Raw genomic sequence first — 17,427 nt, forward strand, 5'->3', positions numbered from 1 at the left:
TAGCTTTTTATTATCGTGAAAAATAATATTTTAAAAAAAGCTCACAATGTTATATGAGTATCAAGCCTTATATGCTTCATGGAAACCACATGCATGAAGAAAGATTCATGCAATAAATTAAATAACTTAGTTATACAGTGATACTGTTACTAAGTATAGTCGTGGCCAAAAGTTTTGAGAATTACATAAATATTGGAAATTGGAAAAGTTGCTGCTTAAGTTTTTATAATAGCAATTTGCATATACTCCAGAATGTTATGAAGAGTGATCAGATGAAGTGCATAGTCCTTCTTTGCCATGAAAATTAACTTAATCCCAAAAAAACCTTTCCACTGCATTTCATTGCTGTCATTAAAGGAGCTGCTGAGATCATTTCAGTAATCGTCTTGTTAACTCAGGTGAGAATGGTAACGAGCACAAGGCTGGAGATCATTATGTCAGGCTGATTGGGTTAGAATGGCAGACTTGACATGTTAAAAGGAGGGTGATGCTTGAAATCATTGTTCTTCCATTGTTAACCATGGTGACCTGCAGAGAAACGCGTGCAGCCATGATTGCGTTGCATAAAAATGGCTTCACAGGCAAGGATATTGTGGCTACTAAGATTGCACTTAAATCAACAATTTATAGGATCATCGAGAACTTCAAGGAAAGAGGTTCAATTCTTGTAAAGAAGGCTTCAGGGCGTCCAAGAAAGTCCAGCAAGCGCCAGGATTGTCTCCTAAAGAGGATTCAGCTGCGGGATCGGAGTGCCACCAGTGCAGAGCTTGCTCAGGAATGGCAGCAGGCAGGTGTGAGCGCATCTGTACGCACAGTGAGGCCAAGACTTTTGGAAGATGGCCTGGTGTCAAGAAGTGCAGCAAAGAAGCCACTTCTCTCCAAAAAAAACATCAGGGACAGATTGATCTTCTGCAGAAAGTATAGTGAATGGACTGCTGAGGACTGGGGCAAAGTCATTCTCCGATGAAGCCCCTTTCCGATTGTTTGGGGCATCTGGAAAAAGGCTTGTCCGGAGAAGAAAAGATGAGCGCTACCATCAGTCCTGTGTCATGCCAACAGTAAAGCATCCTGACACCATTCATGTGTGGGGTTGCTTCTCATCCAACAGAGTGGGCTCACTCACAATTCTGCCCAAAAACACAGCCATGAATAAAGAATGGTACCAAAACACCCTCCAACAGCAACTTCTTCCAACAATCCAACAACAGTTTGGTGAAGAACAATGCAAAAGTGATAACTAAGTGGCTCGGGGACCAGAATGTTGAAATTTTGGGTCCATGGCCTGGAAACTCCCCAGATCTTAATCCCATTGAGAACTTGTGGTCAATCCTCAAGAGGCGGGTGGACAAACAAAAACCCACTAATTCTGACAAACTCCAAGAAGTTATTATGAAGGAATGGGTTGCTATCAGTCAGGATTTGGCCCAGAAGTTGATTGAGAGCATGCCCAGTCGAATTGCAGAGGTCCTGAAAAAGAAGGACCAACACTGCAAATACTGACTCTTTGCATAAATGTCATGTAATTGTCGATAAAAGCCTTTGAAACGTATGAAGTGCTTGTAATTATATTTCAGTACATCACAGAAACAACTGAAACAAAGATCTAAAAGCAGTTTAGCAGCAAACTTTTTGAAAACTAATATTTATGTCATTCTCAAAACGTTTGGCCACGACTGTAGGGGGGTCATATGGACTAAATATTGGTTTGTAGAAAAATTGTATAGTACATTTTACCATAAGTCAAGTCAAGTCACCTTTATTTATATAGCGCCTTAAACAAAATACATTGCATCAAAGCAACTGAACAACATTCGTTAGGAAAACAGTGTGTCAATAATGCAAAATGATAGTTAAAGGCAGTTCATCATTAAATTCAGTGAATTCATCTCTGTTCAGTTAATAGTGTCTGTGCATTTATTTGCAATCAAGTCAACGATATCGCTGTAGATGAAGTGACCCCAACTAAGCAAGCCAGAGGCGACAGTGGCAAGGAACCGAAACTCCATCGGTGACCGAATGGAGAAAAAAACCTTGGGAGAAACCAGGCTCAGTTGGGGGGCCAGTTCTCCTCTGACCAGACGAAACCAGTAGTTCAATTCCAGGCTGCAGCAAAGTCAGATTGTGCAGAAGAATCATCTGTTTCCTGTGGTCTTGTCCTGGTGGTCCTCTGAGACAAGGTCTTTACAGGGGATCTATATCTGGGGCTCTAGTTGTCCTGGTCTCCGCTGTCTTTCAGGGCAATAGAGGTCCTTTCTAGGTGTTGATCCACCATCTGGTCTGGATACGTACTGGATCCGGGTGACTGCAGTGACCCTCTGATCTGGACACAGACTGGATCTGGTGGCTACGGTGACCTCGGAACAAGAGAGAAACAGACAAATATTAGCGTAGATGCCATTCTTCTAATGATGTCTAATAACGACCAGTACATCGGGTGTTATGGGAAGTGTTCCCGGTTCCGGTTTACCTATTTAATGCAGCCTAAAAATCCTTTAACAGAATTGGATATTAAAAGCATATTAGTATGTTATGTGTAAGCCAGGTTAAAGAGATGGGTCTTTAATCAAGATTTAAACTGCAAGAGTGTTTCTGCCTCCCGAAAAATGTTAGGTAGGTTATTCCAGAGTTTAGGCGCCAAATAGGAAAAGGATCTGCCACCAGCAGTTGATTTTGATATTCTAGGTATTATCAAATTGCCTGAGTTTTGAGAACGTAGCGGACGTAGAGGATTATAAAGTAAAAGGAGCTCATTCAAATACTGAGGTGCTAAACCATTCAGGGCTTCATAAGTAATAAGCAATATTTTAAAATCTATACGATGTTTGATAGGGAGCCAGTGCAGTGTTAACAGGACCGGGCTAATATGGTCATACTGCCTGGTTCTAGTAAGAACTCTTGCTGCTGGATTTTGGACTAGCTGTAGTTTGTTTACTAAGCGTGCAGAACAACCACCCAATAAAGCATTGCAATAATATAACCTTGAGGTCATAAATGCATGGATTAACATTCCTGCATTTGACATTCAGAGCAAAGGCCATAATTTAGATATATTTTTGAGATGGAAAAATGCAGATTTACAAATGCTAGAAACGTGGCTTTCTGAGGAAAGATTGCAATCAAATAGCACACCTAGGTTCCTAACTGATGACGAAGAATTGACAGAGCAGCCATCAAGTCTTGACAGTGTTCTAGGTTATTACAAGCGGAGTTTTTAGGTCCTATAATTAACACCTCTGTTTTTTCAGAATTTAGCAGTAATAAATTACTCGTCATCCAGTTTTTTATATCGACTATGCATTCCATTAGTTTTTCAAATTGGTGTGTTTCACCGGGCCACGAAGAAATATAGAGCTGAGTATCATCAGCATAACAGTGAAAGCTAACACCATGTTTCCTGATGATATCTCCCAAGGGTAACATATAAAGCGTGAAGAGTAGTGGCCCTAGTACTGAGCCTTGAGGTACTCCATACTGCACTTGTGATCGATATGATACCTCTTCATTCACTGCTACGAACTGATGGCGGTCATATAAGTATGATTTAAACCATGCTAATGCACTTCCATTAATGCCAACAAAGTGTTCAAGTCTATGCAAAAGAATGTTGTGGTCATGTGGTATGTTTTTTGTCTCACTCCTTTATTTCATTGTGTGTTTGTCCAACATTGTGCTCGCCTTGTCTTAAACTAGAGGTTCATATTCTTTTACTTTCTTGATTTAAATCAGGCTCTCCAGGCTGCGTTTAACCTGCCGTCAGATGCTGGAGACACTGAAGCCAGAGAACGCTGGCAAGACGAGAGAGATTTCAACTTGGTGGACCTGAAGTTTAAAGAAGAGGTCAAACAAGTGAACAACAACTTCAACAAGGTGCAGATCTCGAAATTGCAGAGCTTGAATTTAAAGTGTTTATTTAGTTTCTCACTTTGGAATCATAATCCCTCTCTATGTCTCGATGGGTTTCATCACTTGTGATCTGTTGTTATCAGGTGTGCATGCCGCTGGGTCTCCACCGCTCCTTCCCAGAAAACAACCTCCAGCTGATGGTGCAGTCAGGAGCCAAGTGTTCGACCTCTCAATACTATGCAGGTAACGTTTCCTGCATTATCTGAATACAGCAGCATTTTGTATTATTATTACTTTTACAGTGTTCCTGTGTGTCTTTAAAAAGTCTCATGATATTAAATGTGGTCAAACTGATTTTAAATCTTAAATGGTATGACAAAAGTTTTAAATTTAATTTTAAGTGGTCTTAAATTTGGGGACAGAAAATCATGAATGTGTTGATGTTAAAAAAAGTTGATTTAATTAATAAAATTTGAAATTGCAAAACTGCTTTGTTAAGGTTCAAATTCTTTTGAAAAGCTTTGATTCTCCCATCACTGCTGCACATTCATGCCAAGTGATTGTCAATGATCCACTGTTGATGATATGACAATGATTGCGTCAGGTAATGACATGTTGTTCAGCCGTGATCTTCCTCTGAACCAAGTTCCTGTGTCTGTGCAGATTTCCTGTTTATTGGATCAGATTGAGCTGGAGGGCCGCCGCCCGCCACTGATGCCTTCTGGGAAGTCCCTGCCCTGCTTTCAGCCTTATGAACCTCAGCCGTGATCTGGAGGATTTGTGACCAGCAGATTCTTGATGGGGATCAAACCTCCTGTACGTTCAGAATGCACGTTAGTGGACAAAATTAATCAAAAGGGTTTGTTCAAACCCTAAACCCCAAGGATTACACTCGTCCTGCATAGTTAGATAAATGATACCTCAAATCATGTGGATTGTCAGGGTGAACACACTATCCTAGCATTATGGTGGCCTGTTTTGTACAGTCAAGCATGAATCTCAAAAATCTTACTTTTAATCATAGTATTAATTTTGTATAGAAAACTGAACTTTGATTATATTTAACTGGAGGCTCTCTTTATATTTTCAGGAGTTCTTTTTCCATTGTATGGCTGGTCGTGAAGGTCTTGTGGACACTGCTGTCAAAACCAGTCGATCTGGTTATTTGCAGAGGTAGATCTGGTTCTGAATGGAAATGAGATTCTTTCAGTGATGTGTGCTGTACTGACATAAAATCATCTGATGTCATTGGGTGTTTCAGGTGTGTGATCAAGCATCTCGAAGGTCTGGTGGTCCAGTACGATCTGACTGTGCGAGACAGTGATGGAAGTGTGGTCCAGTTTCTTTACGGAGAGGACGGCCTGGACATCCCCAAGACCCAGTTCCTTCAGCCGCAGCAGTTCCCTTTCATCAAAGACAACTACGAGGTAACATCTGATGATATGTATTTTGCTCAAAAAAGACAATTATGATTGATTAATTGAGAGAAGCACAAATTGTGATCATGATTGCAATAAGATTATTTAGACATGTCGGTGCAAAGTTGCATTGCTGGAACAAGGCATTTAACATTTTATATAATGCACTATTTTTTAGGTGATCAGAAGGTCGAAGTGCTTGGATGAAGTTTTGACTAAAATGGACCCAGAGTCAGCATTTAATCACTTTTAAGCCATCAAGAGATGTAAAGCCAAACATGAGCATGTTTCACCCAGAGACGGTGCCTTCCTGCTCTACTTGCAGAAGAAACTGAGCAAGCTGAAATCTCAAATCGAAGACCAGACACTGGCCAATGATAGAGAGCCAGCCATTCTACAGGTAATGAAGCATTTATAGAGGGCTTTTAATTTACGAATGTCTCACAATGGCATCCTATAAAGTACTTTCAATTAACCAGACATTCTCAATATAACACAGTAAGACTTGCACTTGTGCACTTTACCTATATGACAATGAGATTTTGTGTGTTTAGCTCTTGGAGAATTGGAGATCTCTGGATGAGTCTGGCCGTAAGAAGTATTTTAAAAAGACGTCTCATTGTCCAGACCCGTGTCTGGCTCTTTATCAGCCGGACATCTGCTTGGGTTCAGTGTCTGAGACCTTTGACTCCATTGTTGAGTCCTATCTGGATCAGTTCAGTGTCAAGCAGGAATTCAGACCTCCTCTGAAATCATTGACACGTAAGACTCGTCTTGACTGTTCAACATTAAATTATTATATGTGAATTAAAAGAGTTTCTAGACTTCTACATTTTAAATTTGGAAAATTGTTGTCAGACTAAAGTAGTTGTCCTTTGACCACAATGATAATTAATATAGGCATATAATTGTCCTATGGAAATTAAGTATTTAAGAAAAATAACCATTTTATTTTAGAGTACAATTGAAAAATTTCACTACTAATATTCAAGTTTTAAATTTTGTTTACAGACGTTAAAATATGTAGTGTTCATAAAATTGTGAAACAGGCTCACTCCAGTGACCTGTAATCTGCGCTGCTGTTTTGTTGCAGAAAATGCATTCATGATCCTTCCGTGTGTGTCGGCGAGAACGGAGCACAGTCCAACACTTTTTTAGAAAAGCATAAGAAGCAAAGCAGAACTATCTAAAACAGTTTGGAGATTAAAATAGTTGTGAAATAGGTAAAAATAATAATAATAATAAACAGATGTGTTTAATAAAAAAATAAAAAACTTGATTACATTTTGTTCAGGCATAAAATTTATTTTTGCAACTGTTAAATGTTCAGCAATAGGCCTATCTTTAAAAGTTTTCTGAACTTTGGCAAATTTTTCTCTAAACAGAGATGATACGTCAAGAACATATTGCAAAATGTTGTGCATTTTGTTATGTGGAAATGTTTAAATCTTTTAGTGTTACAATTAACCCTGCGTTTGTGCCCTGCTCACCCTGTACATGTGAAATGCTTTTTACAAACCGTTTCCCGAACGAAAAAAAGTGCAGAGTTCAAACAGACGATAGAAATTAATGAACATGGCCTACCTGAAACCGTTTTCGTAACATTTGAATTTTCTGGTGTATGCAATCTCATGCAGAATTATATAGTACATCATTGAATTCAGTGATGTCATCTCTGTTCAGTTTAAATAGTGTCTGTGCATTTATTTGCAATCAAGTCAACGATATCGCTGTAGATGAAGTGACCCCAACTAAGCAAGCCAGAGGCGACAGCGGCAAGGAACCGAAACTCCATCGGTGACAGAATGGAGAAAAAAACCTAAATTTCCGTGTACAGGTACTTCACAAAATGGATGTGATAGAAACTTTCATCTCGGTCGAGAAACAGAGCCAGAAGTCATGTGTTTTCAAACTCACATTCCACTTCCTGCCCCCTGATCGATACCAGCAAGACAAGCTCCTCACCGCTGATGAGATTCTTCATTTCATGGAGCAGAAGTAAAATTACATTGCCTCAGCCATTTCACTGCAGAGGATCTCCCTGATATCTCACAGGTGTATTTGTACGTTACAGATTCTTTCGCATGCTTTTGGAGGCCATTAAGAAGCTGAGCGCTGAACTAGCGGCTGTCAATGTGGTGGATACATGCAAAGCCACGTCGAGTGACAATGATCGAGATGCTGGTGCCATTGCACACAAAGAGGTAAGGCAAGGCAAGGCAAGGCAAGGCAAGGCAAGGCAAGTTTATTTATATAGCACATTTCGTACACAATGGTAATTCAAAGTGCTTTACATAAAAGAAAGTAAAATAATAATGAAGAAAAATAATAACAAGAATAAAACAAGCAATTTTAAAACTTTTAAAATTATTAAAAAATGTACTTATTTAAAATGAATTTAAAACAGTTGAAAATGATTTTACATAAAATAAAATAAAAAAACAGTGAAAATATAGTGCAATCAGTTCGGATATTGCACAGTGCTCATTCAATAAATGCACAGCTAAACAGGATGAGTTTTGAGTCTAGATTTAAATGTGACTAATGTTTTTAGCACATCTGATCTCTTCTGGAAGCTGATTCCAACTGCGGGCGGCATAGTAACTAAAGGCGGACTCCCATTGTTTTGTATGAACCCTTGGTATTTCTAACTGACACGATCCTGATGATCTGAGTGATCTGTTGGGTTTATATTCAGTGAGCATATCTGACATATATTTCAGTCCTAGGTCATTTAGTGACTTATATACGAGTAAAAGTACTTTAAAATCAATCCTAAATGTAACTGGAAACCAGTGTAAGGACCTGAGGACTGGTGTGATATGCTCAGATTTTCTGGTTCTAGTCAGAATCCTGGCAGCAGCGTTCTGGATGAGCTGCAGCTGTCTAATGGTCTTTTTGGGAAGGACAGTGAGGAGACCATTACAATAGTCCACCCTGCTGGTGATAAAGGCATGAACAAGTTTCTCCAAGTCTTGGCTTGAAACAAAAGATCTAATTCTTGCAATGTTTTTTAGATGATAGTATGCTGATTTAGTTACTGCTTTGACATGACTACTAAAACTAAGGTCTGTCTCCAGAATCACACCAAGATTCCTGACTTGATTTTTAGTTGTTTGACCCCTAGAGTCAAGGTATGCATTTACCTTGAACACTTCATCTTTGTTTCCAAATGCAATGACTTCAGTTTTTTTCTTGTTTAACTGAAGAAAGTTCTGGCACATCCAACTATTAATTTCATCAATGCATTGGCAGAGGGAGTCAATGGGGCTGTAGTCAGTTGGAGATAAGGCTAGGTAAATCTGGGTATCATCAGCATAGCTGTGATAGGCAATTTGGTGCTTTCTCATTATTTAACTTAGTGGGAGCATATACAGGCTAAACAAGAGCGGTGCAAGAATTGACCCTTGTGGGACTCCGCATGTCATGGACGTCCACTTAGACTTATGATCTCCTAGACTCACATAATGGCCTCTCCCTTCTAAGTATGACCTGAACCATTTGAGTACCATCCCAGAAAGCCCGACCCAGTTTTCCAGTCTCTCTAGTAGTATGTTATGATCGACAGTGTCAAACGCAGCACTGAGATCTAGCAATACCAGCACCGATATTTTGCCAGAGTCACAATTTAAGCGAATATCATTTATTATCTTAATGGTAAACCTATAGACAATAGGTATAGTCTATAGACCGTCACAACAGACCACGCGTGTGATGCTGCCATGCCTTAAACGTGTAACCACAGCAGTGTGCTTGACTTCCCCAGAGGATGATGGCGATGAGGATGCAGAAAACAACAGGATTGTGGATGACGAGGCCAATGAAGGTGATGCAGATGCCACAGATTCCAGGAGAAAAGAAAAACAAGATGTCTGAATATATATTCATGTTCTTATTGTGCACAATTCTTTTGAGTGCGCATTTGCTTCTGCATCATAATTATGACCTTTATAGACAAGCCATTTTGCTGCTTTATTTCAGTAAATGCTATGAATTGAGTGCCGAATGTCACATTTTGTCTACATGCAGCATGTATTCAGGGACCTTTGAAATGTGTTTTTCCCAAATTCCCATTCCATTTTAATGGTCTAATTAAATTGTAATAAACAACAAGCATGATCTGATCAATTGAACTCAAAAAACATCAGCAGTTTAATAATTCATTACAATTTTTATAATAATAGTGAGCTTAAGTATTTTTTATACTGTGACAGACAGAGCTGGGTTTAACTGATTGCATGTGATCTGTATTCCAAATTTGAGTGCTTGTAATATTAGATTATATTACATTTTAAATGCATTTTAAAAATGGTAGTAATCAGAGTACAGTTATTTATTTTACATATCCATACAATAGCTATAAATTATTAAATTATTAAATTATTAAATTATTCTAAAATTGTCTACTGCTTAAATACACTCAGAAAGTCTTCCAGTTTGGTGGACATTCACAGAAAGATCAGTCATTAGTCAGCTGCAGGTGCGTCGGACTGGGGGTAAAACCAGTAATGATTACCAGGGCCCCAAAGGAAGAGAGGGCCCTTGAAAAGTCTGGAATATATTCTATTTACCTGGATATTTTCATGGGTGGGGCCATGGGGGCCCATCAGGACTGCCTATGCATAGGGCCCGGGATCTTGTGCAACGCCCCTGGTCAGCTGAGAGGACAGACAAACCACTCGATGTACAAAAATCAACATTTCAGCATTGCATCAGTAATGTACACAATCATTTTTGTTTGAATTATCACTCAGTACGTTATTTAACCATGCACTGTTATGTCTTTGGAATGCTTTTTTTTTCTTTCAAATTAAATGCACACGTTCAAGTTATTTCGTGTTTACATGTAATGCAAGGATTCACACTTTTTTGTCAAATGAATCTTTCACCTGATATATTTATTTGAAGTCCCCCTGAGATAGTTATGTTTCTCAACGCTTTGTCAAGGTGAGAATCAATGCGCTTATTATTGAAAAAAGATGATTACCAATAGAGCTTAATATCTTCAAATGCATAGTTTTGATTTTGACATTGGTGGTGACATAACAGCAGAAATGTTTGCTTTGTGCATTGAGTTTAACACCATTAAGTGCCCTCCTCCTGTAGGAAGACATCCCGTCAGTATCCCATCATGCACCGCTGTTTGAGCGGCACGGCACGTCAACGTGTTCTGACTCGGGACACAGCGCCTTCCTTGATAAAAAAAAAAATCAGCTCTGTTGATTTTAAATTTATGAGTTGATTTTATTTCACCTTTGTTTGAGAAGCGGGCGCGCGTGTGTTTGAGCGAGATGTCTCTGGTTTGTGCTAGTAAGTGAGTTGGTTTCTGTTAGCATAAGTGATTAGCAGTGTGCAGCGTTAGCCATTGTTGTGCTACATTAGCACAAACTTTAAACTTTATGAGAAACTTCACTTTAGCATCTATGCGCTCTTCTAGAAGCTAAGTAATGCAAAATGTAGAGCTGAACCTAAATTAATGCACTCTTGTGTCTGATGCTGGAGCCGTCTCTTGATGACTTTATAGTTCGACGAGCAAAACATACTCCTAAATATAAGGGGAAATAATAATTTGTGGAGTCTAGACTAACCATTGAATGTTACTATTAGAGAATATCGTATTATAAGTAACATTTGATTGATCGTGGTGTACTTATAATAAAGTGTTTTGTACTGAAGAGGAAGAAGACTTTATATTTGTAGCATCTTATTGAAATTGTTAAAAATATCAATCTTGTTCTCTCCCCAGTTTCCAACGAGGTGCCGGAGCACCCCTGTGTCTCTCCTGTCTCCAGTCAAGTGTTTGAGAGGCGTCTGATCGAGAAGTACATTGCAGAGAATGGAGCGGACCCCATCAATGGCCAGCCTCTGTCCGAGGAGCAGCTTATCGATATCAAGGGTAACGTACAGAAACACAGATGACACCAGCTTCATGAGACGTTCAGATGATCTGTGGCCACTTTAAAATACATCTATTTATTTACTTTTAGTGTCTCACCCCATTAGACCGAAGGCTCCCTCGGCCACAAGTATTCCTGCAATCCTCAAATCTCTGCAGGACGAGTGGGTGAGTTCTTTGGCCTGACTGTGTGAGGAAGACATGTGTGATGTCTTCATTCATCCTTGAGTTTGTGTATCTTCCATCCTTGAGTTTGTGTATCTTCCATCCTTGAGTTTGTGTATCTTTCATCGTTGAGTTTGTCTGTCCTCCGTCACTCCTCCGTCACTGAGGTTGTGTGTCCTCCGTCACTGAGGTTGTGTGTCCTCCGTCACTGAGGTTGTGTGTCCTCCGTCACTGAGGTTGTCTGTCCTCCGTCACTGAGGTTGTGTGTCCTCCGTCACTGAGGTTGTTCTGTCCTCCGTCACTGAGGTTGTTCTGTCCTCCGTCACTGAGGTTGTGTGTCCTCCGTCACTGAGGTTGTGTGTCCTCCGTCACTGAGGTTGTTCTGTCCTCCGTCACTGAGGTTGTTCTGTCCTCCGTCACTGAGGTTGTGTGTCCTCCGTCACTGAGGTTGTCTGTCCTCCGTCACTGAGGTTGTTCTGTCCTCCGTCACTGAGGTTGTGTGTCCTCCGTCACTGAGGTTGTGTGTCCTCCGTCACTGAGGTTATGTGTCCTCCGTCACTGAGGTTATGTGTCCTCCGTCACTGAGGTTATGTGTCCTCCGTCACTGAGGTTGTCTGTCCTCCGTCACTGAGGTTGTCTGTCCTCCGTCACTGAGGTTGCGTGTCCTCCGTCACTGAGGTTGCGTGTCCTCCGTCACTGAGGTTGCGTGTCCTCCGTCACTGAGGTTGCGTGTCCTCCGTCACTGAGGTTGCGTGTCCTCCGTCACTGAGGTTGCGTGTCCTCCGTCACTGAGGTTGCGTGTCCTCCGTCACTGAGGTTGCGTGTCCTCCGTCACTGAGGTTGCGTGTCCTCCGTCACTGAGGTTGCGTGTCCTCCGTCACTGAGGTTGCGTGTCCTCCGTCACTGAGGTTGCGTGTCCTCCGTCACTGAGGTTGTGTGTCCTCCGTCACTGAGGTTGTGTGTCCTCCGTCACTGAGGTTGTTCTGTCCTCCGTCACTGAGGTTGTTCTGTCCTCCGTCACTGAGGTTGTTCTGTCCTCCGTCACTGAGGTTGTTCTGTCCTCCGTCACTGAGGTTGTTCTGTCCTCCGTCACTGAGGTTGTTCTGTCCTCCGTCACTGAGGTTGTGTGTCCTCCGTCACTGAGGTTGTGTGTCCTCCGTCACTGAGGTTGTCTGTCCTCCGTCACTGAGGTTGTCTGTCCTCTAGGATGCTGTGATGCTGCACAGTTTCACTCTGAGGCAGCAGCTGCAGACCACTCGACAGGAGCTGTCTCACGCTCTCTACCAGCACGACGCGGCTTGCAGAGTCATCGCTCGACTCACGAAGGAGGTCACTGCCGCCAGAGAGGGTAAGAGCGGCTGAATTGTGTTTTCTGGATGTGCTGATGGTGCTGGGCCTTCACTGACGTGTTCATTATTCTGCTTGCAGCTCTGGCTACACTCAAACCTCAAGCCGGACTGATCGCTCCTCAAGCCACTCCTGCTTCTCAGCCTGCAGCTGTGGTCAGTCATTCCTCCAGACAATTTATGATTTCATTAGGGGTGGGAAACGAAAAAAAAGACTTTGGCAAAAAAAAAATCACACCTTGAGAGTGCACACTTTCACTGCGTGATGTAGCGGTCAGGGAGATTTCCAAACACCGCCGCAGTAGAAACATTGTGTATCTCTGAACAACACAGTTAAAAGTCACTGATGCATTTGCTATCGAAATGCCAATTATCATGGTTCAATGGCATATTTATAACGATCAGCCTTGTAGAACGAATCACTTGATTTAATGATTCAGTGCCAGCTGACCAGCTGCCACCAGCTGGTTTTAGTTTCGATGCATCATTCCATTTTTTTAAATAACAAATTTAAATTTCTATATGTATATTTGAACCCAAAATCTTTTTCATTATTTTTAAAATTGTAATTGCCGTGTAACTGAGTTCATTAGACATCTGAGCTGTATTGAACAGTGTGTAAATGGACCTAAATGCTGGTTATGATGTTGAGTTGGTTGTTAGTTGTTTTTCAACACTTTATTTTTTTTTTCTTTTAACATTCATTGTTCTTGCCATGAAAATAGCCATAGATACTGGTATAGCAATAAAAACCATATTGTATAAAAATTAGATTCTGAATTCTAAATCCAGTCAAGTAATTTGGGTTTGAATTATTCCCACCATTAGCATTTATGGTACAATCTTGAATATATGTATGTATATATATTTTTTAGTATCTTTAAAAACTGTTTTGACCTCTCAGGGTGCCGGCGGTGAGGCCATGGAGGTCAGTGAGCAGGTCGGAATGACTTCAGAGATCATACAGAAGGTGCGTTAAACAAGTACCACAAGGTTCAGCAATGATTTCATTGCATGCGAGATCACATTTTCAAAAGTAATGAAACTCATCTTTTTTTTTTTTTACAGCTTCAAGACAAAGCCACCGTCTTAACCACCGAGAGAAAGAAGGTGAGGATTTGAATGGCAGTGAGCACTGAGTTTCGTATTGTGTTCCTTCATTAATGTACTTAACCTTTTATATGGCTTTGTTTGACAGAGAGGAAAGACCGTGCCGGAGGACCTGATCAGAGCAGAAGATCTCAGCAAGTTCCGCCAAGTGGCATCCCATGCTGTGAGTAGCAAAGTTATCATCGTTATTTATCCAGTTATGATCCCAACACAAAATAGGTGTCAGTTTAAAGCTTAGAAACTTGGATTTACAGTGAATATAAACAACTTGACCCTTCGATTCACTTATCAGAAATTATGTTAAAAAAGAGCAATTAACAAAAATAAAATGCGCTCTTCCATTAAAAAAAAAAAGTCTTCTTTATTCTTTACATTTTAACATTTCGGTCATACTGTCATGTGTTTGTCTAATCTTTTCTTGACTTTATCAGCATTTTAATCCATCTTCTAGCTGATCTGGGAACCAAGGTTCACTTAAAGTGGGAACTAAATGTCTTTTCCAACTTGAAATATATAGTCACGCATGGTTTATTGCACAGAATCTGTACCAATATCGTGGACCATAAGCATCTCTTGGCCACTGAGTGTAGTTTGGGCTCCTCTTCAGTACATCCTGTAAAATGTTTGGAACAGAACTCATCTCAAATGAACCCCAGTTCTTTCTTTCTTCCTCCTTATGAACAGGGTCTTCACAGTGCCAGTATCCCAGGAATCATCTCTCTGGATCTCTGCCCAACAGACACCAACAAAGTCCTCACCGGTACCATTGCAACACGGTTACACAAACACAGTTTGATGAGCGGTCACCAGACTTGTATATTTTGTCTTCTATGAGCACTTGTGGTCCAGTGTTACTGCACGGTGTTGCTCCTGAAGACAGACCCATATGTACACAACTTCAAGATTTGTTTTTGACCTGCTCTCCCCAGGTGGTGCTGATAAGAACGTGGTGGTGTTCGACCGTCGGGAGGAGCAGATTGTTGCCACGCTCAAAGGGCACACCAAAAAGGTGTCGTCTGTCATCTACCACCCTGCTCAGGTATGCCAGCGCTCCCGCTCTTCATTCATCAGCTCACTTCTGCTTAGTCTCTGGTTCTCACATGTCTCTTGTCGTGTTGTGGGTCAGTCGGTGGTGTTCTCGGCGTCGCCAGACAGCACCATCCGTGTGTGGTCTGTTAGCGGAGGCAACTGTGTGCAGGTGATCAGGGCCCATGAGGCCAGTGTGACCGGCCTCTCTCTGCACGCTACAGGAGACTACCTGCTGAGCTCTTCTGAGGACCAGGTAACACACAGCCTGATGGATGACGAACAGTACACAAGCTATGCACTAACATCATCTTACTCAATAGATTACACTTCAAGATCTTTTCAAAACCTTGGTTTCTTTGAAGCAGTTTTCTATCTGTCAGAGTGGAATGCATTGAAACGTATGTGTGTTGTAGTACTGGGCTTTCTCGGATATCCAGACCGGACGTGTCTTGACTAAAGTCACCGATGAGACCGCTGGATGTGGCAAGTATTCCTCTCTGTCGGCCACACAATTTATCAGATATTAAGTATATTCATTTTTGTTTTTTTTTTGCATATATTTATAAGCTTGGGGACTGAAGACTTGCTTTTATTCAGTACTTGTTTAATAATAAAAAAAATGATGTTAAGGTTAGTTCCATTGGCTGTTCTCAATGTACTCTAAAATATTTCTTGTATTTGTGTTGAATTTCTGATGTGTTGGTTCAGGGCAATGAAAACACAAAGTACTAAAATCATTAATAGAACTGTTAAGGAAATTGTTAACAGGAAAAAGAAATGTATACAACCATAAAACTAACAATTATGTAATTTAATAGAAAAACAATATCATTATCATTTATCGATCCCTAATTTAGTGATGATTTTAATGTGCATTATTTGTGTATCGCCAACTCAGCCTAAAAATAAAGAAACTATTTTAGGTCCATATCACCCAGCCTTACTTTACCTTTGGAGATGTGTCCTAAATACTGTACCAGCTGAACTAGTTCCACATGGTCACTTCAGATTCATTGAATGGAAAATGTCTTATTTGAACTAGATTTTACTGTATTAAATATCTTCCGTTGTGCATTTAGGATCTTGTTGGTAAAAATGGCTTTTGGATGAAATGCTGCTGCTGCTGTTCACACATCGATGATGTCAAACCTTTCTTGTTTCCCTTCAGCTCTGACCTGTGCTCAGTTCCATCCGGACGGGCTGATTTTCGGCACTGGCACGGCAGATTCTCAGATTAAGATCTGGGATCTGAAGGAACGGACCAATGTAGCCAACTTCCCTGGACATTCAGGTCCTGTGACGTCCATAGCCTTCTCCGAGAATGGATACTATCTGGCCACTGGTAAGTCACATGACCCTTGAGAGGGAACTGGCTGTCAAATCCAATCACACTGATTTAAAAATAAACAGGAAAATAACTCAATGTTTCAGAATTCATTATGAAACCACTTGAATTGCAGCTCTACCAAAGGCATTCGTGTCATTATTCAGCTCAAATCAGTTCTCATCCAATAGTGTTAGAGCACTGAATGCAACTTTACTGAATGTTAATTGTCTTTTAAACTCTGTTTCTACCCTTTTTTTTTTTTGTTGACCTGTAGGTGCTCAGGACAGCTCACTCAAGCTGTGGGATTTGAGGAAGCTGAAGAACTTCAAGACAATCACTTTGGACAACAATTATGAGGTCTTCTAGCATAGGCCACAGATTTGACTGCCATGAGTTCTTTTATGAAAAGCTTGGCTAATATTTCTGTCTTCCTCCTGTAGGTGAAGTCTTTGGTCTTTGACCAGAGTGGAACATATCTGGCTGTTGGTGGATCAGACATCAGAGTTTATATCTGCAAACAGTGGTCTGAGGTCCTCAACTTCTCTGGTGAGTGGAGACTAAAATGCCGTCTTATTGGTCAAGTATGTTTTGTTCTGAGCTACCAAACTTGACTTTTCTTTGCTCTGCATTCTTATGTTTTAATCTCTCTTTAATCAGATCATTCTGGTCTGGTGACCGGTGTGGCTTTCGGTGAACATGCTCAGTTCCTGGCTTCCACTGGCATGGACAGAAGTCTCAAATTCTACAGCCTTTAATAGAAATGGAGAACCTTCAGGAGAGATTTGAACCAGGATGTGATCATTTCCCCAGAGCAAATATGTCTGTCAGTAATAAATTGTGCATGTGTATACATGGATATATTCATTCACTGTCTCATTCGTCATTGTAGTGATGAATTCCTCTCAAACATACAGTATATAGCAGACTTTGAAATCCATAACTTCTCTTTTGTCAGTTATTGCTTTAAGATGGATTTTGTCAGATTAGGGTTGATTTGAGCTCTATCTAGATTGGATTGTAGCCTGGCGAATATTGTTAGTGTCCTATGACTTCCTTTTTTTTCTCTTTTGTGGACAATAACAACAAATGTGAACTTGACTCCAATAAAGTTGAAATGGTTTTTATTTATTGTTTTATGTTTTCATTAAATATGCACTTCAAGGAGTTTGTGTTGTATTCAGGAGAATGTTTGAGCGGAGCATGAGAACAGTGCCTTAATATCTCCTGTGAGCTGCACCATAACAGCCATTGCCACGAAGAGTTTCATGAGGTGTTAGGGTGATGACATTTTGG

The 17,427-nt window shown here is 40.6% G+C and overlaps 1 protein-coding gene across 1 annotated transcript; it reads left to right on the forward strand.

Moving 5' to 3' along the window:
* The first annotated feature begins 10,367 nt into the window (after nt 1–10,367).
* On the forward strand, nt 10,368–17,258 carry LOC132114025 (pre-mRNA-processing factor 19-like). Its single transcript, XM_059522139.1, has 16 exons — nt 10,368–10,571; nt 11,008–11,157; nt 11,249–11,325; nt 12,529–12,670; nt 12,751–12,824; nt 13,573–13,638; nt 13,737–13,778; nt 13,867–13,941; nt 14,463–14,538; nt 14,708–14,817; nt 14,905–15,060; nt 15,221–15,290; nt 15,976–16,149; nt 16,409–16,491; nt 16,575–16,680; nt 16,792–17,258. Exons 1-16 carry the CDS (start codon nt 10,553–10,555, stop codon nt 16,887–16,889), a joined length of 1,518 nt encoding a protein of 505 aa, XP_059378122.1. The 5' UTR covers nt 10,368–10,552; the 3' UTR covers nt 16,890–17,258.
* Nucleotides 17,259–17,427: the final 169 nt, after the last annotated feature.

Source organism: Carassius carassius, chromosome 33 (assembly GCF_963082965.1).
Source record: "Carassius carassius chromosome 33, fCarCar2.1, whole genome shotgun sequence".
NCBI classification, from domain to species: Eukaryota; Metazoa; Chordata; class Actinopteri; order Cypriniformes; family Cyprinidae; genus Carassius; species Carassius carassius.